Source organism: Theropithecus gelada, chromosome 2, assembly GCF_003255815.1.
Source record: "Theropithecus gelada isolate Dixy chromosome 2, Tgel_1.0, whole genome shotgun sequence".
Classification (NCBI taxonomy): Eukaryota; Metazoa; Chordata; class Mammalia; order Primates; family Cercopithecidae; genus Theropithecus; species Theropithecus gelada.
Genome location: NC_037669.1, coordinates 84178916 through 84203364, shown reverse-complemented (window position 1 = coordinate 84203364; position 24449 = coordinate 84178916). Strand labels below are relative to the sequence as shown.

At 41.2% G+C, this 24449-nt stretch overlaps 1 protein-coding gene across 3 annotated transcripts in view; it reads right to left on the bottom strand.

Moving 5' to 3' along the window:
- The window catches only part of ERC2 (ELKS/RAB6-interacting/CAST family member 2), a 970915-nt gene that overhangs the window by 432505 nt on the left and 513961 nt on the right, over positions 1-24449 (bottom strand). For all 3 annotated transcript variants that reach the window (XR_003118096.1, XM_025375698.1, XM_025375697.1), the window contains one exon: positions 8470-8605. Coding sequence is in view for 2 of the 3 variants with exons in the window: in XM_025375698.1 (XP_025231483.1) it covers positions 8470-8605 (136 nt within the window). In the remaining variant the exon portion in view is untranslated. The remainder of the gene's footprint in view (positions 1-8469; positions 8606-24449) is intronic.

Below are 24449 nucleotides of genomic sequence, written 5' to 3'. Positions count from 1 at the left end.
ATCCTTGGCCTAACTCATTGTTTAATAAAAAGCAGCTATCATTCTTTTGGTTGAATTTTCCAAAATATCCACACTTGTTTTCCATCACAAGAGATTTCCTGACTCTCTTTATGGGTGACATCCTTTTATGGACGGAGAAAAGTGGCAAAGATATAAATAACTTAAACTAATTTTTATTTATCATCTAAAGAGTCCTAAACTCTGCAGTCTGTTCTCACAGTAATTATCTCCACCACCGATTTACTACTTCTTTAGTTACCCTAGTTTTAAAGACATAAGAGAGGCACAGGAAATGATAGAATATCCTGTTATAAAATATACATAAAGCTTAGTTTATTCATAATAACCAAGTAATTTTATGTAATTTTAGATGCTCAATTTAATACCCACTGCTGAGGGGAATAAGCCTTAGGTATAGGCTTGAAGATTTTAACCATTCAAATCCTACCAAAGGTAGTCATACCTTATGGAACCAGTGGGCTGCACAAATGGCACTGGGCAAGGATGCAGAAGGCCTGGGATCTGGTCTCCCCTCCACCAATAACTCCTTCTAGGATCATGGGCAGGTCATTTCCCTTTGCTGGGCCCTACTTCCTTCATCAGCAAAACAAGGAACTTGTATTAAATGAAGTCTAAGGTCCTTTCTAGTAAGAAAAACTTATGATTGCTTAAACCTTGTAGGGCTTTTTCCAGGCAACATAAATAAGATGTAGACGGAAAGTGTAATAGCAGAGAAGAAATTAAAAGTGCCATAAATTCAAGTTACCAACTTCCCAAATGTGTATTACAGGAGAGATGATTAAGTGAATAGGAACAGATTTAATAGTTGTATTTTCCTTTTGCAAGATTTCCATCTAAATCATTGCCTGTGTCATTGATTGTCATTTCCTTAATCTGGAGTGTTTGAATATATAGCTTGGCAATGCTTTGGACAAGCCATAAGTCAAAGTTAACATTTTAAGAAGCTAACCATGCCCAGATCTCTGCCTTGGGCAGCGATGTGCTGAAATACCAGCATCTATTTGAGCTATTGGAAAGAGGTTATTGATGTCAGCGTGTCATGCACCGTGATTTGCAGGTGCCCCCCTGACTAACCTCTGGTAGCGATAACTCAGGGTAAACCTGAGGTAATTATCCTGGCCAGGGAGAGCTGGTTTAACTAGACTGGCCCTTTTGATGCATGTTGAACAAGATTGCACCCTAGGGATTACACAAGTCCTGTGTGTGAGTTATTACATAAATTCTACCTTGGAAAAAGTAAGAAGGTGTGCTGTCAGAATTTTTTTCTTCTCCCAGTCCCCTTGCTTTCAATGTATGGGTTCTTCAGTAATGCCTTCACCGTATTTACTTTGAAAATGATACTGCACGTGCTATGGAGTGAAATGGAATAGAAGAAGATATAGATGCTCCCAAGCACACACCTCAGAGGTCTCGCTTCCCAGTGGTTTTTGAAGCATGATTCTGGTTCAGAATCTTTTGCCTGAGGAAGCTTTTTTTTTTTTTTTTTTTTCAGTGTACGAAAGCTGAGGCTTAGTCCAATCTTCACAGGAAGAACTCCCAAACTTTTGGTACCTCCTTAAGTCTTTATCTTCAATGAGACTCACAACTGCAGACCAGTCACGGAACAATTGTCTGACTCTCAGTTTCCTCATCTATAAAATAAAGATAGATAAACTGGTCCTACCAATCCTCAAGGCCAGAAAAAGGATCCAGCATGAAGATCACCCCCATGAAAGCAATTTAGAAAGCACACACGGCTCTGGCTTCGATGGGCAGTTGTTTTATTATTGACTAAACAAATCATCAGCAGTGGTTTTAATGAACATACAAAAATGGGGTCTCCAGTTTATAGTCCAAGCTTCACCTCAAAATAAGCCCATAGATCAGAGTCAGGGATAAACAGAGGCAAGACAGACTCTACAAACCTAGCCCTTCTTTCTCCTTAGAATGGAACATGGCATTTCTTTTAGGAAAGGATCCACGTCTGCTTCTAGTTTTCACTGGAGCTCACAAAAGGATGAACACTTATTGATTTTTCCCTTATTGATTTCTATTTCAGGGACCAAAAGGCACAAAATAGGATAACATCTAAAAAATAGTGTGAGCTTCCTTAGAAAGCCCCCTCAAAATAAGAGATTACTGTACCATTCAAGCAAGATTTCTTTTTCCAAATCCCCCACCCCAAAGTTTATCATTTCAAACTCTACCCCCATAACAACAATGATTACATCTGAGAAATATGTTGCATTTCATTCAGCAGGATCTTCAGCCTTCAGCAAACAAACATTCACTTTGCCAAGGACTGCTGAAGAGCCACTAATGGGGTGAAACCTGAAAACCCTTTGGAAAAGAATAATGAACCCCACTCTGTCTTCAGGGGGTAATTTAGTAGGTAGATTAGGCAACACTTGATTAAGGGTAAACCTCTCTTTTCCATAGAAATATATTGTGTTTGTACAGAAGGGCTATATGAAGTGGAGGATTAGGTCAGAAATCCACAGGAAAAAGCAGGAGACGTTTCTCAGAAGAAATATGCAAGTTACTGCACATTTGGAAAAACAAGTCATACTTTATTGGGAGGAAAGAAGAAAAACTCCACATATAACAGTTTTATTTACCCGATTGCACTTGGCTTCTTGGAACATTTCTAACAAATAGTTACTTCCCAAATACATTGCACTGGATGTCTTGTCACCCCTGACAGTCGATGAGTTACTACAAAGAGTAATGACTTTAACTCAAGGCTACCTGAAACTGATTGTCAAATAAGATTTTCTGAGACTGCCTACAGGGGCCTGCTACAACAAAAGTCGTTTTTTTGGCTCGTGGGGGATTATAGTGTGAAAGAAAAACAAATGTCAAAATAAATCCCCAAGGAAAGAAAGCACTCCTGTGCCGACCCTCAGTCCTACTCGTCAACATTCCTTGTCCTCTGCAGACTAACAAATACTTGAGTATTTCTCTTCGTCTGAAACCATGAACAGAGTCTGAAAAAATTACATGAGGGTCAGTTCACATTTCAACAATGTGATAAGATTCATCTATAACTTAATGGAACTTCCCAATCTCTACCCATCAAGGTAGAAAACTGTAAAACAAACAAATAAAACACTTCACAGTGCTTAAAACAAATCATGATGTTAAATTCTAATGAAAATTTAAACAAATGTGGATTCTTTTTTAAACCTGGGTTAGGATGACCTTTCTCATCTTTTCCATATGTTGAAAATGATGGCTGAAATGGAGCCTCCCTAAATCACTCTACACCATGCCTACCAAACAGCCATGGAAAACTAGGAACTAAATAAACTCATTTTGACAATGATGAATCTCTTAACTCTGCTGGTCAGGTTTCTTCTAATGGCAGGCAGTACTTAGGTAAGTGTACCATAACACATGAACATAGATCACAGTCAAAGTAACAATTTTAAGTTCAGGGAATTGAAAAAGAAATGAATTTAACTTAGTGATTTGGAGAGATGAACATATAGATATGAAGCTTAAAAAGTTGCTGCTTAAGATATACACAACCTTCTGCAAAGAAACAACTTAGCAAACCTTGGGAACTCCATAATGAACTATATGTTTTGCTGAAAGCTATGCATTTTTGAGGTTTATGTTGTTTGTTACACTTCCTCTGTTAGCTGATTCCAACTCTAATTGGAGGAGGAAAGTAAAGGAAGTCCCCTTCGAAAAAAGATATTGGCTGTACAGGGTTACACAAATTAAAAAATAAAATTGTCTTTCTAGCTTTTTTTTTTTTTTTTTTTTTTTTTTTTTAGAATTCTATTAAAAGGACAAGAATAAATGAGAACATTCATTTGCTTTTTAAAGTGATCACACTTGGGTTTAACCACGGGCAGAGAAGAAACTTTACGGTTCCCTGGGAACCTATAATTTGGAAACGGAAGCACACAAGAACAGACTTTAGTTTTCAGGCAATAAATTGAAGAGAATTCTGCAGACATGTAACAGAAAAGGAGCATAAAACATTGGCTTGTGCATTTTTTAGAAAGTTAGTTTATTAACTCGATAAGCTACACATGGAAAAATGCAGCCAAAATCTACAAGGATATCCACTGGGGTTTCAAATTGGCATATTTACTCAGTGAGAAATAGGTAGAGCTTTAAAAAAAAAAAAAAAAAAAAGCATCCCATTCTGGAAATGACGATTTAGTGTGAATCTCCAGAAAGACACCTTGTTGAAAAACCTCCATGTGGGCTCTGATGGGACACACAGAAGCCCAAAGCCCCAAGGTCAGACATAAATATCATGCCCTATAATCTGTGTTCTGGGAAAAGCTCTGCAGAATTATACAAGAAAATCACGCTCTTTCACATCCACCTTTCACACACAATTCAACATTAACTTGAAGAATGTTTTAATTTTCCTCCTTATTGCCCAAAATGTTTTTTTAATGCTTTATTGGGAATTTCCATTTACTGGTGTGTGTTCTATATCTGTATTACTCATCAGTGTAAAATAGTTGCAAAGAATTTGTTGGTTGATACTCCCAATGGTCACTGTCTTCTATGATTAAAAGCTCATTATCAGTCTCTCTGGGAGAAAACTCTAGTAACTGAAGTCCACATATGTCAGGTACTGTGCTAGGTTCTTTCACAAACCTTATTTTATTTAACCCACCCAGGGAGGTAAAGATTGCAATCCCCATTTACAGATGAAAAAAGTAAGGGTCAGAGAGATTCTCTGCCATACTCAAGGCCTTAAGCTAATAATAATAAGGGCCAGTATTTGAACACTGGCTAGTTCAACTCCATAGTTCTGCATCCTTCCCTTCCTGTTCTCCTTGTCAATGCTCCAAAAAATGATTTGAGAAGCTAAATCAAGAACATTCCCTATTCCTGTAGATTGTGGATGGTTTCCTTTAAGAAACAATAATTCAAGTATCTTCAAACAAAATGAGGACTCAGGACAAATACTAAACTGCCACCTTTCCAATGAGTCAAGTTCGGCTAACTAGGGTGTATTCTTAGTCAGTTTATTTACACTATGTAGACCCACAGGGATCAAAGTGCCAAGCCACGCAGCAGAGGCCACAAGCCAGTGGGCAACTCATGTGCACATGTGCTTCACAGGATCCCAGAGTGTTTAAAAATTCAACTAACTTCCTAAAGTCCACAGATTTCACATACAAATTCCCATTTTATGGATTATCTTGGACAATCGGGGGTCCCACCCACCACCCTAGGCCCACCTTTACAGCAGTGTTCAACCAGAGCGTAGTGGCCACTACTCCCTTAGATGAGTAAGGGTTCTTGAGTTCCCTACAGCTCCCCACCACCCTCAAGTATATCCACACACTAAGGCCACCCACAGCTGAACTTTTTCATTATGCATATGCTATTTTTCTTATAATAGAGAAATACTTCTCCAGGGCTTGTCTCTTTTGATAGACTGAATAATTGGCCCCAATTCTTCACCTCTCCTCGTATCTACTCCCATACATTTTTGTCTTTGTGAGTAGAGTGTACTTTTCCAATCTGTGGCTTGGCTATGTGCTTTGCTTTGGGCCAATGCAAAGGGTGAAAATCACAATATCAGTTCAAGACTAGGCCTTGTGAGGCCTAGCATGTTTTGCTTATTCTCTTGTGCCTCAGCAACTGTCACTAGAAGAGTTTTCCCTGGGTTGCTCACACCTCTTCGGCCTCAGAATGAACACATGTAACAGAGCTGCCCCAGACACCACCACAGACGTGCAGTGAGTAGAAGAAGTGCCCAGTCAAACCCACCTTAGAGCAGCTGGGCCAGTTAGTCAACCTGCAAATCTGTAAGAATAAACTATTGGTACTATAAAGCCACTGGGTTTTGGGGTGATTTGTTGCACAGCACAGCATTATTATGGCAATTGCTAACTGACACATCTCTACCAAAAATAAACCATAAAAAACAGGTAGAAAGAACCAGACATCATTATTTTTCCTACACACAAGCCTGTTTCTTATGTTAAAAGCCTAGACTCTGAAAGCATTTGAGTTTGCAATTTCTGTCGGAAAACTATAAACTTATGAAATAAAGAAGACTGGATTTGTAAAATGTTTCGTACTGTGCTATGTATCTAGGTTTGACTGAGGTGACGCAGATTTTGTCTATGCCTTTTGTGTTCTGGTTTGAACAATAAAAAACATAGTCACTCTATCTTCATTCAACTTTTTTACCAACTTTCATACCAACTAGTTGAATCTCTTGGTGCTCTTCTTTGAAGCCTGATCCACTAGCTGTTATTGTTGTAGGCAATACACTACATTATATTTTTCTGGATATAATACCTATTGGGTTGGTTGAAATCATGAAGCCAGTGTATCCAGTTGTTACCAAATGCTTGTGTAGAATAAATAAAAATTAACAGGTGCCATTGCCACAACCACCAACCAGCCAGGCTAAATCCCGGTTGACTGACACTTAAAGGCTTAACAGGCTAACTTGTAAACGAGAAATGCTCAAAACAATAACAATATTAAAAAAGTCAAGTGCCTCCAGAAAGTTTTGTTTTCAGAAGGCAGTAATTACTACATCTGAGCACGTCTGCTTAACAATCCAGGGAAGTGGGAGGTTTACTCTCTATTAACCTTAACCAGAGACATTTTCATCAAAAGTAATCGTGATTACTTTTTACTGCATTTCAAATGCTATCCTTTATTTCGGGTGGTCAGGAATGCAACTAAGCAATTCCAGACCATGCTATCTTTTATGAATAGGGCTATGAGGTAGTTATCAAGGCCCATTATGAAAATATTGCTCTACAAAAGTTCATGGGCCAAAACAAGACATTAATTTCCATAACTAGATGTGCCCTTAGGAAAGAAGAAATTACTATATATAGAAAAGATAAAAACTTTGATGCTCATTGCATATCAGATTAGAACTGTAGAAATACCTCTGCATATAGTAGACAAATCGTTTTTAATGTTTCATTTACCTTTTCCTTGTTATAACAACCGTTAGTCATGAACGCTTATTTTGGGCATAGTCAATTCTAAGTTATTTATATGCTTTGACTCTTTAAGTCTCACAACTACTCTGAAGCAGATGCAATTATTATTCTTCTTTTACAGAATACACCATAGCAAGGTGACCCCTAGCGTCAGGTCCTCTTTAAAGTTCTGGGCCCACCTGGCTGGGTGCAGTGGCTCACACCTGTAATCCCAACACTTTGGGAGGCCGAGGTAGGCGGATCACGAGGTCAAGAGATTGAGACCATCCTGGCTAACATGGTGAAACCCCGTCTCTACTAAAAATAGAAAAAAAATTAGCCGGGCCTGGTGGCAGGCACCTGTAGTCCCAGCTACATGGGAGGCTGAGGCAGGAGAATGGCATGAACCCTGGAGGTGGAGCTTGCAGTGAGCCAAGTTCACGCCACTGCTCTCCAGCCTGGGTGACAGAGGGAGACTCCATCTCAAACAAAAAAAAAAGTTCTGGGCCCACCTACTATTGTCTCACTATTCAGTGAATGCTCCAAATCAGGCATCAATGTAAAGGGCCTTCAGTCACACCAGAAGGCATGTCTAGGACACAGAGAGAAAAAAAAAAAAAACACTAATATTGACTAACGAGTCCCCATGTGCCATGCCCTATGCAAGGTACTTCCTTGTATTTCCTACTCTGGAATAATTATTGATTTTTCTTTTGGCCAATTAAAAAGATGAACTATGAGTACATATTGAAATTATCTAACTTCTCCTATCTCCAAGGAGGAAACCTAATATATGACTGGAGAAAGACACTAATTAATAACCAAAATTTAACATGAACTCCAGCCAACTTGAACTGCTCTGTTTAAAGGCACCCTGGAATAAATAAAGAAACTTCAAAGCAAATGCCCTGTTTTAACTTGAATGTTTTATTGAGTACATGGGGAGCACTCCTTGGCCAAAAATAAGGGTGGTTAATGAGGAAAAATTGGTGTTTCCAGTGAGTTGGTTTGTTTCTAAGATAGAACTGTCCACTGAAAGATAACTATATTCACGGAGAAGACAGAATAATGATCTGTGCCTGAGCCTCGCAGTCTTGAACAAAACAAAACTGGTTTTGTAAACTGTCTGGGATCAGCTGAATGCATCCTCACCCAAATACCTTCTGTGATAATACACACACATTTGCCTTCTTCTATTCCCAAAATAATTTAAATATAAATTGAAAATGAAGACATTTCTATGTTTTAAGTTTCTTGCCAACTGTATAAATGCAGCCCTTACCTTTTAAGGTGAGTTACAGGAACCAAAAGACTCTGCGTTGTATTTCTAGGCTCTACCGTAATTGGCTTTTCATGGCCACCGTTCTGAAAATGATGACCCTCCCTGGGAAAGACCTACTGGGTTCCTTGTTAGTGCTAGACCCAGGCAAAGGTAAAGTCCACCATTTCTGTGAATATCTTCCAGCAGCAATGGTGACATTTCTGAGAGAGTCCATCTCTAGTTATTTAGGGATTAAGAAGAGAAGCCCGTGCTTACCTGCAAATGCTGTGAGTTGTCAGCCATGCTATCTTCTCGCCTGCGGACTTCTTCTAGTAGCTGAGCATTTTTCTTCTTTTCCAACTGTTGATTGTGCTTGAGGTTGGCCACCTTCTTATTCTGATCTTTCATATGCCTGAGAAAAGTCAGCACAGCTTGGTTAAATTCTACCACTGGAAGATCATATGTTATCACAAATAGACTCAGGAAGTACTAAGCATAGGCTATCTGGATATGGGCTTGGGAAAAAGATGATACTTCCAAATAATCCATTAATTCAACTACAAACATGTATTGAGCATCCACTTAATACCAGGTCCCAGGAAAGCACTGGGGCTGCAATGGCAAATGGGGCAGGTATAATCTTCACCCTCATGGAGCTTAGAGGCCAGTGGGAAAGATGGACAAGTATCAAGGAAACACGAGTTAGGTTTCTTAACGTTGAAGGAAACAAACAGCATGCTGTGAGAGACAGTGATGTGCTTGTGTGGACAGGTGGAGTGGAAGGAGACGACTTTAGATGCTGTGGCCAGGGAAAGCCTCCCTAGCAAAGTGAGACTGTGGGTGAGACTAGAAGGAGCTAACCAAGAGAAACACCAGTGGCGGAGCTCTCAAGTAGAGAGAACAATGCATGTAATTCCCAAGACAGGAAAGAAGAAACCGGAAGGCTGCAGTGAGGCTAATCCAGGGAAGGGTAGATGTGGGTGGGAGATGGGACTGCACAGGTAGGCAGGGCCCAGGCACATAGGGCCTCTGGTCCATGATAGGGCATTTATTTTCTTCTAATTGGTTGCTGTTCTAATTATTATCATTATTATTCTTTTGGATCATGTTTTTATTCTGAGATCAAAATCCATTACTTTGATTTTAAAATAACAATTACAAGGCTCCAATCAAATACATTGTCATCACTTAGCTCAAACACAATAACAATTTGGCTAATCATAATGTTAAACAAAGTTCTGGGGCTTGGAGTAAAAATTCTTAATGAATCTACAGGATGTCAAAGTGCAAAATCATAAAGTGATCAAGTGAGTAAAAGACTTAGTATAAAGAACGGGTTCAAGAAAACAACAATGGGAATTATAAGCTTAATGTGTACTATTGCACCAGCAGCATTTAGCAAAACATTCCACAGATTTAGGCAACCATGTCCACAGCAGCTGTAATAAATCTAATCCAACACATGAGGAGGTAGGAGGGCAGTACGGAGGGCTCGGGAGTATTGACCACAAGAGGAGGGATGAGCAGCAGAATCATTTGGGGCCCCTTCGGATCCCTTTCCCCCATACCCCAGCATTGCCACGTCAACCACTGTTACTGAGCCCTGACTCAGTAAAAAACATAGTGAGAATCACTGATCTTTTGAAAATGTAAACAAGGTAAGAACTAGATGATAAACAGCAAACATGAAATTGAAGCAAGTAAAATCAAATGAAAACTGCTCTCCACAAGAAACTCTTATTTCTAGTCCCCATAAATTATATACTCCCCTACTCTCTCCCATTCCAAGCAAACAAAGCACAAGAGCATTGTTTAGTTAGTAGAATAATATTATCTGGCACTAACAGTGTACTCCCTGCTAATAAAAATAGTCCAAGGGTGCAGTGGCTCATGCCTGTAGTCCCAGCTACTCAGGAGTCTGAGGCAGGAGGATCACTTGAGCCCAGGAGTTAGAGTCCAGCCTGTGCAACATAGCAAGGCCCCATCTCTAAATAACACACACTCTCTCACACACACACACACACACACACACACTATATATATATATATAATATTTTCTGCACTTATATATTCTGAACATTTTGGCTTCTTATGAATATTTACACTAACTGAAGCCATTGTTTAAATATTATTGGTAGCACTTATTAGGAGGTTATAAAGTATGATAGAATGACCATCTCCTTAGTCTTTGAGTTGCATAATTTTTGTCCAATATTTCTCCATTTTTACCTGATACAGCAAGGTACACACATGAAGCCACCAAGTCAAACTTGCGTGCTAATCCACTTTGAGAAAACTGTCTTTTGGTTAGTATAAAGATGTTAAGAATGAATCTTGCTTTCTAATTGAATGAGGACACAGTATTTCCAAAGCCCATGCAAACCTAGGGCAGTCATATTTTCCAGTTCCTTAGGAAATAAGGCCAGAGCTCAGTAACAGGATATAATGGAGAGGTTAGGATGATTCGTGTGACTGTTTAATTAGAGGGTATTTTTTAAAAGAAATAATTGTATCACTTTAGAGTATAGTATTAAATAGAACCAACTGCTAAAAGTGCCTCTGTCCCAAGTATGGGTGACAAATACAGATTATTATTACAAACATCATTTGCATAGTGAAAGAACTCCCATAAAGTTCTTAGAGCAGTCTGAACACAGTGACCTTACTTTCAGGGACACTGCAACGATTTTTCAATCCCAAAGAATAAAAGCAAATTCTAAACCCACATGTCCCTTAAAGCTTTCCTAAGAATGAGCGGTGGCCAGGTGCCGTGGCTCACGCCTATAATCCCAGCACTTTGGGAGGCCAAGGCAGGTGGATCACGGGGTCAGGAGATTGAGACCATCCTGTCTACCACAGTGAAACCCCTCTCTACTAAAAATATGGAAAAAAAAAAAATAGCCGGGCGTGGTGGCAGGCACCTGTAGTCCCAGCTACTTGGGAGGCTGAGGCAGGAGAATGGCATGAACGTGGGAAGTGGAGGTTGCACTGAGCCAAGATCACACCACTGACTGCACTCCAGCCTGGGTGACAGAGCAAGACTCCATCTCAAAAAAAAACAAAACAAAACGAAACAAAAACAAAACAAAACAAAACAAAACAAAAACAAACAAACAAACAAAAAAAAACAAGAATTAGTGGCTAAGAAAAATGGGGAACTGAAGTTTTGACATTATGCTGGAGGCCTATCTCTAGCCACTCCTTTCAACACTCCCTTATTTAAGACACCAGTGACTGAAAAAGGAAAGTCGGGTTTTGAATGGCATTGCTCAGGATTTGGGCCAATTAGAGAGATGCAGAGCAAGGTGATGAGAATGATCATCTTGTATTTGTACATGAAACTGTCAATAGCTACATATAAAGTGTCCACACTCTCCTGAAGTAGTGCCACGGTTTTCAAAGATATTTCTAGCAGTTGAAGCCCTTCTTTCACTTAATGCTTACCTGAAAGTCAAAAGGGAAATGAAGGAATGCTCTCGCACAGGTAGGAAAGAAGCAAGAAGTGGGGTGGAACAGGTGAGCAGAGCCTCACTACCAGAGAACTCCTCTCTCAAGTGTTTCTCAGGGAAGCCCTAAGGCTACCTAAAACACAGGTTAAAATGGCAATTTATGAGGAAGGCAGGCAGAGGAGTCATGAAATTTAAAAATACTAGATCTCTTAGAGAAGAGAAAATTCCCTCACAGATGCTCAGTGAAAAAATGACCACAGTGATTTTTGCTAGCAACAACTTCAGCATTTGTAAGAATAAAATCTGTAAGTGACCTATTAGTCTCCACATCTTCCCCTACCTGCAGAAGTACACCCACACTGAATGAATCAAAGTGCTAAATTCAGTACAGCTTTCAAATATCTCCAAAATCTAGACGGGAAGGGCCCTGGTCATGGAGACTGCCACGCCTTCTTACTATCCTGCCCCAGAAGCAAGTATCACTCTTTGTCAAACACCCAACCACTTGGCAAGGCTCTGCCAGAGACTGACCTGCTCCATTATTTAAAAAAAAAAAAAAAAAAAAGGTTTCTTTGGGGTGAATTTTTTCTCCAGAAAAAAAGCAGCATTAAGAATATATGCAAAATGTAAATTTTAAAAAGATAAAAACAATTATGGTAAAAGAAGTATTTGGAAAATATAGTGGTAAGGTTAATTTTCAATGTTTAATTTAAATTTACCAGTTTCATAAAGCAAGGGATGTCACTATTCAAAATTCAGTTGCCATCAAGGAATTTGCATTAAATTAAAAATTTCCAACAGGTCAACAATGACTACCAGTCAGTCAACAATGACTACCATATTAAGAAAGCATGTCAGAGAGAACAGAATCCTGCCATTTTCACTAGAATCATCTGTCAAATTCTAAGAATAAAGTGCTAACTTGGTAGTGAGAACATGTCAGACCTCTGGAATTACATAGCTAGGAGTGCAGGACAGGAGATGCATATGTTTGTCCAAGGGCATGCGCATATTTGCAAAACAAGGAGAAAATCGAAACTTATTTTGAAATCTCAATAGAAACAAAAAGATGCCACTTTTTCACCCATCTGCTCTCAAAAACTTTTAAAGATTGGTAATATTCATTGCTGGGAAGAATGCAGGAATCTAGCTCTCTCACATTGGTCAGGAGGAGTGTAATTAACAAAAGGATTTTTGGAAATCAATTTGGCAATTTCCACCAAAGCATACCTTCCTTTTGCCTAAGGAAACCCTTCTTCTAGGAAAACAACCTACAAAAGTGTTTGCACATGTGCACATCCATATATATATATTACATATATATACAAACATTTCCATTACAACTGTAAAAGTAAAAATTTGAAAATTGCCTAATCATCCATCAGAAGGAAACTGAAGAAATTAAGTATATTCATAACATAAAATCAGGGTCTCTAAAAAGATTAAGGCAAAATGAAGTATGGACATGGAAAAGCCTTTAGGATATATTATTACTCAAAAAGGAAAGCAGGTAGCAGAAATAGAAATAATACATATAGTCTGATCTTATTTATGTTAAAATAGGAATGTCTATTTGGATGTATATAGACACACATGCATATAAATGGAAACTCCTGGAAACTCCACGCCAGTCTATAAAAACAGTGGTCATGACTGAAGAAGGGAATGGGTTTGGGAGGAAATGGGATCTTCAATTTATACTGTATGGGTGTGTGTGTGTGTGCATGTGTGTGTGTGTGTAAATGGGGTATAAATACGTACATGAAGATGCACAAATATTAAGTGTACACGTCAAAGGTTTTTGACCAATCAAAATATAGAGCATTGCCATCACCCTGCCTCATGGCCCTTCCCTCTTCCCAGAAGTGATCACTATTCTAATCTTTATTTATATGGATTTCTTTTGTTTGCTCTTAAACTTTATATATATGGAATCATATGGTACATAATCTTTTGTATCTGACTTCTTTTGCTTAGCATAAAGGTTTGAGATTTATTATTCATATTGTTGTTTGTATTATAGTTCATTGCTTATTGCTGAGTACTATTCCATTGTATGAATACACTATAGTTTGATTAGCTATTTCCTTGTTAATGGATATTTGGGCTGTTTAATTTTCTTTTACTGTTAAGAATAAAGTTGCAATGAACATTCTTATACCAGTCTTTTTGTGGATATATGCATTCATTCCTGTTGGACAAATAAGTAGATGTATGTTTAACTGCAAGTATAAAATGGTGCAATCCCATGAAAGACTATTTCTTGGCCATATGAATCTTCTAGGGACAGCAGTGGCTAATAGCATAAACCTTGGAAGAAGACTGCCTGGAATCCCATCAGCAGTCTGCCATTTCTAGCTGTGTGGCCATGGGCAAGCTTCTTAATCTTTGTGCCTCGGGTTCCTCACATATAAAAATGAAAACAATAACTGTATCTAACTCATAGGGTGATTGTGAGGGGTTGATGAGTTAGTACTGGTAAAATGCTTAGAACGGACTACATCATGTTCACTCTGTTTCACTCTTAGCTTACAGTAAGAAGAATGTAATCATGTCTTGTGCAATATTGTGCACACATATTTAGTGCCTTGTTACCCATTTCAGAACAGCAAGTATTCCAAATACCTCAAACAATGGACTTTGGAATGCATTATTGAATGCTTTATGTCACACATTTAGCTCCCACTTACACTTTCCTTAATAATGAGATGAGTTACATTCCTAGCAGGTTATCCTAATGGAAGCATTGCAGGAAGCTCATGACAGCCATAGGTAAGTAAGCTGGGCTCCTGAAATGACTGCTCAAGTAGATGGGCCACACACATACAATGGAAGCTGACAATGCACATTGCAAGCAGAATTTCCGATAATAGAAGTTTTTACTTGTAACCACTGAGATGATTCCATTTTTTTTTGAAGCTTGTAAATACCATTCAGTACTCCAGCAAAGTTATACATTTTAGAAAGCTTTCATAAATATTCTAAGGATTTGTTTTTACAGCAAGCATAAATGTGCTGAATGTCATGAGCATGATATCCTTTCCAGGAAGAGAAAGGATCTGGCCAGCTGTGGCAACTTGAACCTAACTCTCCTCCCAGCAAAGAGCCAAAAGCTAGAGAAAGGTCTGAAGACTTAGCTCCAGGATAAGCCAGAGCTCGTGGACTTTTGCACCTTGTGGCAGCCTCTCAAGAACAGCCCAGCTTTTTGGCTACTAGTTTTGATCATGGTCAACTGCGTAAGTCCTTGTCAAAGCCATGCAGCAGGATGCCCAAGCCCACATCCCCACATTTGCTGTCTTGGCTTCCCTCCTTGCTTTATTCTTCCTCCTCTCCCTACTGATGCTCCTTGCTCCCCGGAGGTGAGTACCATCATGCATTGTGTCTTCCACCTCCTCTGTGGTGCTTGGGGCTACACAAGGGCCCAGAGACAAAGCCACCCTCAGTTAAATCTGACAATGCCAACATACTTAAAAAAAAAGACATCTGTCATTTACCAGACCAGCAGGACACACCCAGAACCTGATAACATAGCATAAGATAGCTAAAAGAAAGGTGTCAGAGGCAGTGTTCAGATTTGAAAACTTGAGAAGAAGAACTGCTTGCAGGCAAAGACAATTTTGGCCTCCATCTTGTAGCATCAGGCCCCACTAGCAAAACCCTCCTTGGGGAAGATGTTCCTATTCCTTGCTAAGCCTGAAAAAATGATTGAATCATATGTGACCAAGGGGGCCAAGAGGCAGTGCAGTAAGATGCCCAAGATCAAGGACTTTGTTGCCAGGTCAGCCACATTCTTATTGCAGCGGCATCCCTTACCAAGTCTGTAACCCTGGTCAAGTTATCTCATTAGGGGATGGGGATGTTAAATGATTTAATAAACCTAAGGCTCTTAAAATAGTTCCTGGCACACAGTGAGTGCTTTATAAATAACAGTGTCACAGGATCCTTAGGGTGTTGCTCTACCAGCTGAAAACCTCTGTGGCCAGCAGCACCCCTGCTTGGGTTTTGCTTGAGCCCACAAGCAAAGTGGGTTCATTCAACCCACTCGACTCAGCAGGCTGCGCTCAGCTCACACTACCATCTCAGATCCCATGCCTGCCAAGGGCAAGCCAGACATGGAGTGATGAGGGGTGTGTCAGCAAGCATGGAGTCTGGCTACTGCACACAGCCAGGTACACCAGCTGTGGCAGGGGGCGCAGCTCCAGGCGCCTGCTCCGTGTAAGGCTGCAGCTGGACCAGGTGTACCACAAGTGACTTCCCTTGCAGGCACCAGGGAACGTGGTGGTACCCAGAAGCTTGGAGACACCAGGAACCGCAGAGCCTCAGAGAGGGTGTCACAGCCCTGGCTCTGGGAGACCCTAGGTCTGGGCTTTCCAAAGAGCCGCAGCTCTTCTCTCCTCACCACCTACAATATGGTGAGTTGGGGGTGTGTTTCAGTCCTGTTTCTGTTACAGCTTTTTCTGTCCCACCATTCAGTGGGTCCTAAGTTCTTGTCCCACTTCCAGGAAGAATGAAGAACATGGACAACTGGAGGGTGAGCAAGGTGGGGAGGAGCTTCACTGAGTGACAGAACAGCTCCCAGGAGACCCGAAATGGGTAGCTCCTTTCTGCAGGCAGGTCATCCCAATGAGTGTTCAGCTCTCAGCAAAGAGGAAACTCATGGTGGGTAGCTCCTATCCACAGGCAGGTTGTCCTGAAAAGTCGAGGAGACCCGAAGCAGGTAGCTCCTTCCTGCAGCTGGTAGTCCCAACATCTGTGTGAGTCTGGATGAGTCCAGGGTTTTTATGGGCTCAGAACGGAGAAAGTGCATGCTGATTGTTCCATGGGTGGCCATGCGCAGGCCCAGAAAAGGCATCAGAAGTTCTCACTCTGGGCTTCAGACTCCACCCAGAACAGGCAGCCCAGTCCCCAGGCTTCAGTCTGTCCCTGGCTTGAAGGTGGGGCTTCACCAGGGATCTGTCCCTTTCTGCCCAGAAACCTGTCTGCCTCCCGCTGCCATCAACATGCCATCCACAGTGCCCAGGATATTCATGTGGAGGGGTGCCTGCAGGCCCATGCCAAGCCGTCCTCAGCACCCCTGGCCTCCCACTTGTGCTCGTCGGCACCCAAAGTCCAGAGGGGGCCGAGGTAACAGAAAACTGGAGTGTCAGTGCTGCCTTGAGCATGCACACACCTGGCCAGGTTGCAGCAGTGCCCAGACTTGGCCACAACTTTGCTCCACACAGAAGCAGGCACCAGGAGTGGGAAGAGGACAGGGAGCAGAAACAGGCACTTCTGAGCCTGTGGGCACTGGGGGCTTTCTGGCCCCTGAGAGTGCAGGGATGCATGGGTCCAGAGCCACAGCTGGGCAGCTGTAGCCAGTGTAGGGCTCCTGCTCTGCTAGCTCAGTAGGGGGCAGGGCTCCGGCCTGTTCTTGGATCCCGCTGGACCCACAGAGCATGCAACCCCAGCTGTGCCTCCCCACTGCAGCCAGTATCTTTGCAGCAGCCACTCCAGATGGGCCACTGCAGCCATCAAGAGCCTGATCCCCTTGCCCCAACCCTCTTCTAGAGCACTTATCTACTCCCCACTACACTTACCATTTACTTTCCCACCCAAGCCAAGAAAACCTTGGGAGCAATCTTAGCAGGTGACACAGCAGAAGGTCACAATTAGCAAAAGAAGGGTTTATTTTCCTTCACTCCGGTGGAGGTTCTGAAGGGCTGATTCCTTCAAACATTCTCCCGTATTCTGGCCCTGAAACCTCCCCCAAATATGGATGCAACACCACCTGAAATGTAAACGGAACCCAGTGCCTGAAAGCCAATGCTAAGAAATGATCGAGCCTATTCAGGAAGGCCCCAGAGATGGAGGGCAGAGAGACCCTGGGTGACTGCAGATGCCCTCCTACCCCTCCTGATGGACTTGGTAGGATTGGCATGAGCCCATAGGAAACTCCAAGGGGAAAGGAAAGGCAACTTTCTCACCCTCTGCAGAACTCAGTGTTGAACCCACAGGCATCTAATGATAAGATGCTCTTCCTTTCGAGCAGACCACACACAGATGTCAGGGCCACATGATTAACTAATGAGCCTGGCTCTGATTTACTATTTACCAAATAAATTTCTTATCACTTGGCCTCCCATCTAGGTCTGGTGAGCCAGAGAGCACAGAGTGGTCATGTAGGTCTGAGGATAGTGGCCCTGGAATGGTTATTTTTCAAATTGTTAAGCATTAAATATGTTGTCACAGTCTACATCCCTCTCACTGTAGACTGGACTGTATGCTCAGGATTCCTGGCCCACATGGTCAAAGCTGGTGGCAGATGCACTTTCAGGAGAGTCCAAAGCAGGGTTCCTCTGCCATCTGTGCCCGCATGAAAATATTCCCTGCTTCAGTATGTTGTGGCTCCACATATCCACCTGGTGCCTCAAAGCCCCGCCCAGAGCCAATAGCACAGGAGTGCAAACAGGGAAACATTGCCCCTGCTTCCATGAGAGCTGAAGCCACCATCACATTTTGCCTGGACCACGGGTCTCTTCTCTCCTCCCTGGTCTCCCTGCTTCCACTCTTGCTTCTCTTTTCATCCATTCTCCACCCAACAACAAGACTGGGTGTTTCAAAGTAAGTCAGATCATGCACTGGTTGGCATACAATCTTCCAATGGCTTCCCTTTCCCAAAGAATAAAATTGCACACCTGTGAACTTTGCTTATCAGTCTCATCCCACACCATTCTCACTGTTAGCCCCAGAATCAGGAATTCAGTTTCCTTTCAGTTGCAATAACACAGCAGCTCCTTCCCACCGGGAAGTATAGGCACAGGCTATTCTCCCTGTCTGGGATTCCTCTCCACAGCCACCACTTCTCCCACAACTGACTTTTACCCTTTAAGTCTCAGCTGAGGTAATGCCTCCTCAGAAGGCCCTTTTCTGGGCATCAAATGCAAGGACGCCGCTCCTATCACTGAGAATCTCTGACAGCACCCCACACACTGGTTTCACAGCATTCAGCCAATTTGTAATCATATATTTATTTGCATTTTGAATTCCTTATGGACTATTCCACCACCAGACAAGCAGGAGTCCATCTCCAGGACATTCACTAGAGTGAAGGAATGAGTCCCACCCATGTCCTCTCTGGCCCAAGCTACCGCCATCTCCAAGTTGGACGAGGATGCTGGCTCCAATTGTCCACCCAATCCACTCTCTGCTGGGCAGCAGAAAGTATACAAAGGGATTATATCTTCCTCCTTTGAAAAACTTTTCATTGGTTTTCCACTGCCTGTAAAAACATCCATGTGTTGGCCAGGCATGGTGGCTAATGCTTGTAATCCTAGCACTTTGGGAGGCCGACGAGGGTGGGGGCGTGGATCACCTGAGGTCGGGAGTTCGAGACCAGCTGGCCAACATGGCGAAACCCTGTCTCTATTCAAAATACAAAAATTAGCCAGGTGGGGTGGCAGGCGCCTATAATCCCAGCTACTCGGGAGGCTGAGGCAGGAGAATCACTTGAACCTGGGGGGGGCAGAGGTTGCAGTGAGCCAAGATCACGCCACTTCACTCTAGTCTGAGTGAAAGAACAAAACTTTGTCTCAAAAAAAAAAAAAAAAAAAAATCCATGTGTCTTCACACTGACTTGTACCAGATCTAACTCCTACTGTGCGAGTCTTATCTCACCCTACTCCCCCAAGCCACACTGGCCTTCCATTTGCACCCTGACATGCCAAGTCCTACTGTCCTCCACGGCTCTGAACAAGCAGTTTCCTCTTCTAGAAACTGTTTACCTCACCCCCACCCTGCCCCTTCCTTCATCACTGATAACTCATATTTATTTTTTCACCCCAGTATAAACGTGATGTCCTCTGGAAGCTGTCTTGGCCTATCAAGAAACTTAGGTCCTCCTGTTACTAACTCCCAAATCACACCATGCCTGCCTTGCCATGAACTCACCACACTTCTGCTCCTTTCCTGTCTTCCTTGTTCTGCTATAGGCACCCTCTGTACAGTGATCACACCTATCTTCTTGTCTTCTCTACACAGGGTCTAGCACAATGCCTAGTCCATTGTCACCCACAGATTTCTGCTGGTGACAATTTAATTTAATTTTATTTATTTCTGGAACTGACCCTCACTTTGGTCAATGGATGAAACAAGTCCCCCTATTTTGCCACATGCTTTATGTGAATTCTTAAAATTATTTAGGAATGTGCATCTAAGGATTTGCATAAATTAAGTTTGCTCTCTTACATCTGTTTTCAGAAAGGCATTTTCTATTAAAAAAATTCAATTTCATAAAGCGACTGTCAGTTCCTTATCAATGAAATGATACCCACTCAAAAAAAAAAAAAAAAAAAAAGGCACAAAAAACCTGGACTGATTCTTCACATTGACTTCTACCAGATCTAACTCCTACCATCCAAGTCTTATCTCATCCTCCTCCCCCAAGCCACACTGGCCTTCCATTTTTGCACCCTGACATGCCAAGTCCTACTGTCCTCAGGGCGGTAGGTGATGATGAATACTGAGTATTATTAGCTGGTGGTAACAATGACAACCTAGAGTTCTCATCCCTAGAAAGATAATTTTTAAAATTAAACTGGAAATCTAAGAGGCTGAGGTCAAAAAAGAAAAAAAGCCTGAGTAACTCTTTCTGAATTTAATTTGTATTCAACAGATGATTTTTAAAATCTACATAGTTCACAGCAGACTGATGGTTTATTCTCATTTATGCCACTGAGAAAGCCTTTCCAAAGTCTGGAATAGTGGTCAGCAATCTTTTTCTGTAAGTGGCCAGATAGTAAATACCTTAGACTTCACAGGTCATATGGCCTCTGTCAAAACTACTCAACTTTGCCTCTACTTTCTCATGCAGTGCAAAAATAGCCACAGAAAATATATACACTAATATATACACTAACCATATATACACTAATATATACACTGTGTTGCAATAAAACTTTATTTGTAAGAACAAGTAGCAGGGTCAGATTTGGCCTGTTGGCCAGAATTTGCTGAACACTGGTCTAGAACATGAGACAATAATCATCATAGCAGCAAATGCTCATATTACTTACTCCGTGACATCACATGATGTGCTCTAGGCATTTTACATATATTAACTTACTTAATTCTTGCAAAGGCCTTACTAGGTAGGTCTTATTTGTTTGTTCCTTTTACAGATGAGGGAATTGTCAAAAGTTACAGAGCTAGTGAATATCAGAGCCAGGAGTCTCAATCATTCTGACTTCAGAGACTATCTCCAACTCTTAACCTGTGTGCTATGCCAACCAACTTTGCAGAATGTTGCAGAGTTCCTTCCTACCACTGTCCCACTTTCCCTTCCCCAAAGCAACCCTACAAAGCTCTATGGAGCACAAATGGGAACTCTCAGGATACTGTGTCTGTTCTATAGTTCAGCTACTTCAAGACACACCACTCCAAACTTCATAGGATGCCCCTGGCCAGTAGCTTGATTGACTATTAGAGAACAAGATACAGATGAAGTCATAATTTGGGAACATTAGCTTTCCACCAGAAGGGCTTCAGGATGGAAGGTGAAAGCTCAGCAACTTAAATGCCACGGGGCAGCAACAGTTACTGAAATGAGGACTCAGCTATGAAGCAGAACACAAAACCAACAAGGGAACCCTGCAATTTCCCTGTTAATTTCCATTCTCTGAACCCATTAATCTCAAAGTGATCACCTTTTGAAAAAATTACAAGGTTTTATGGATGGATAAAGCCCTACAAGCAGAAATTTGTATTGTATTTCACATTCTAGAACATAAGTGTATCATAATGAGTCTGATTCTTCTTCCTGTACAAACAGATTAAATCTGAGACAAAGAGTTTGGAGATAACAAAATAAGAGAAGATAGAAACAGAAGCTCAACAAAACATTCCCTTTCTGTAAGAGAAGGACAAAAGGGCAAGGACAATACAGATATCAGGTAACGGATCTGAGGACAGAGCTTCAGGACCAAAGGGGCAAACCCAAGACAGGGCAAGACATAAGATGAAAACTCCTGCCCTCTTCCCACCTCATATCTCCTCTTTGCACATCATTTACCTCTTTTCAAATTAAAAAATGGAATCTGAACACTTTAAAAACAAAACATTCATTTAATTACCACAATTCCATGGAGTACTGTATCATTCTAAAAGCCTACGACTCCACTGTTAGACACAGGCACATTAGGGCCAATTTGGTAGGGTGTCAGCTGTATTTACAGTTTGGAGCAATATAAAAACATATGGAAACTGTGAAAATTGACCCCCTGGGGGCTAACGCTGGAGGAAACCAACATTCCACAGTCTGGCCAGAGGTTGAGGGCGATTTGCCCAGACAATATACAGCCAAGGCAGCCTATGAGCACAAGGGGCACTTCGTGTATGCAAGACCTATTTTTATTGCATCCAATCTGAAGTTGGGCTGCAGTGGTCCAGACATAAAATAAAATGGAGGTATAAGAAGATAAAATCTTATATGATGATTTTCCAAATTAGAGTATGGAAGTAATGTGTTGGAGTTTATATTATTTGCTATCAGAAATCCATTTTAAAACATTGTTAAATAATGAAAGCATCCCCCATTTTGAAATGTTGAATTATGTATCAGATCCTGTGCTAAACATTGTAAAACTAAAATCTCAGTTAAATGAAACAACATCCTTATATGGAGGGCACTTTATCCCCATTTTATAGATGAAGAAGCAGAGGCTTAGAGAGGTTATATAATATGCCCAATATCATATAGTTAAAAAGTTAGGGATGCAGAATTTGAACCATTGTTTTGATGATGTCAAAGATCATGGCATCTATTATGCTATACAAAAATAATAAAATACTGTTGTACATTACTGAGGCCTTTGCCACAAAAGAGAATGGAACATACTAACTAGGCCTAGATATTCCCTTTTGGAAGTTACAATCTCCTTTTTTTTTTCTATGAGGTAGGCAAAGCACCAGCTGTAATAAAGCAAGTTATACACTCTTTAGGATCTGGTCCATCTGAGGTGTGGCTTATTGGACCAACCCAAAAATAATTTAGACCAGCACTGAATTAGATTTCTATTGGTGCATAACAAATTCCTACAAACTTAGCAGCCTAAAACAACATTTATTTATTATCTCACAGCCTCTGTGGGTCAGAAGTCCAGGCACAGCTTAGCTGGTTCCTCTGTTCATGGTCTTACCAGGCTGAAATCAGGGTGTCAGCCAGACTGCAGTTCTCATCTGCAGGCTTAACTGGGGAATAATGTGCTTCCAAGCTCATTCAGGTTGTTGGCAGGATTCCTTTCCTTGCAGCTCTGTGCCTGAGGTTCCCAGCTTTTAACTGGCTATTAGCTAGAAACTGGAGGCTTCTCTCAGGTCTGAAAGGCCACCCAAAGTTCCTTGCCATGTGGCCTTCTACCTAAGCAGTTCAAAACATGCCTGTTTGATTCTTTGAGGCTAGCAGGAGAATCTCTCTCCAGTCTGCTGAGAGGAAGTCTCATATAACATAACATAATCATGGCAATGGTACTCCATCACCTTTGCCATATGATATACCCTATTCACGGGAATGACATCCATAGCCTTTGCCATATTCTATCAGCTAGATGCAAGTCATAAGACCCGCCCACACTCAAGTAGAGGAAATCATACAAGGGTGTGAAAACCAGGGGGTGGAGATCATCATGGGACCATGTCAGAATCCTGTCTCTCATATGCAATATCCAATAGACCTTTCTGCAATTATGGAAATCTTCTACTTCTACGCTATCCAGTAGACTACCCATGAGCCACATGTGGCTACTGGACACTTAAAATGCAGCCCATGCAACTGTAAAAGTGATTTTTAAATATTATTTAATTTTAACTAATTTAAATTTAAGTAGTCTCATGTGGCTAATGGCTACCCTATTGGACAGCACAGATTTGAACATTAACCAATGTCCATATTATATGTTAGTTATTTTTTAAAACTTCTTAAACCTTTGTTTTATTTTTATGTTTGTGTTCTTCCTTCTAAATGTTTCATAATCTTTTTACTGACCATTTCAAACAGTTCTTAGGGACTATTCACATTAGTATCTACCTAACAGACTTCATTTTTCCATTGTCCCAAACTTCTTCCAAACTATTTTCATTAATGCAACTTAAGGCATCTGGAAGGCTTAACTTATGGTCAATGAGGGGTTATGGTAATTTATGCATCCTTACACTTTCCCAAGTATTTATCCCCATGACAACACACTACAAAAATAAATGGCTGATCTCTCCACTCTTCTTCTCGTAACTCAAACCTTTTCTCTTAGTCTAATGTGAATGAGTAAAACAGAATCGGTGGTGGGTGGTAGATGAAGCAAAAATCAATGAAGGATAAGAAAGTGGCAGAATTATCGGCAAAGAGGGCGTAAACCACTTCCCCATGATTAAATGAGAAGACAGAACAAACCACTTCCCCACACAATTGCCTCAACACAACCACTTCCACAATCCACTGCTAAAATGCCACCTGTTTCAGTTTCACCTGATGACATATTTTTCCTAACCCGGTGGTTTCCAAATAGCATTCTACCAGTACTAGCTCTAGGGTATGTTAATAACGTTACCAAAAATAAAAACAAAAGCAAAAAACAAGGGGCTAGGGTCAAATAAGTCTTGAGAGCCCATGTGCAGATTCCTGACCCCTGGAACATAGGCCTTCCCTCTTCTTGACCAAGCCTATTTCCTCAATGTACATAATCCTCCACACTACAGTCATTATAGGATCTTTATCTAGTGGGATTCACGAAAATCCTGGGAACCCACAGTTTTTCATGCCCTTTCTAGTTTCCACCTGGACAG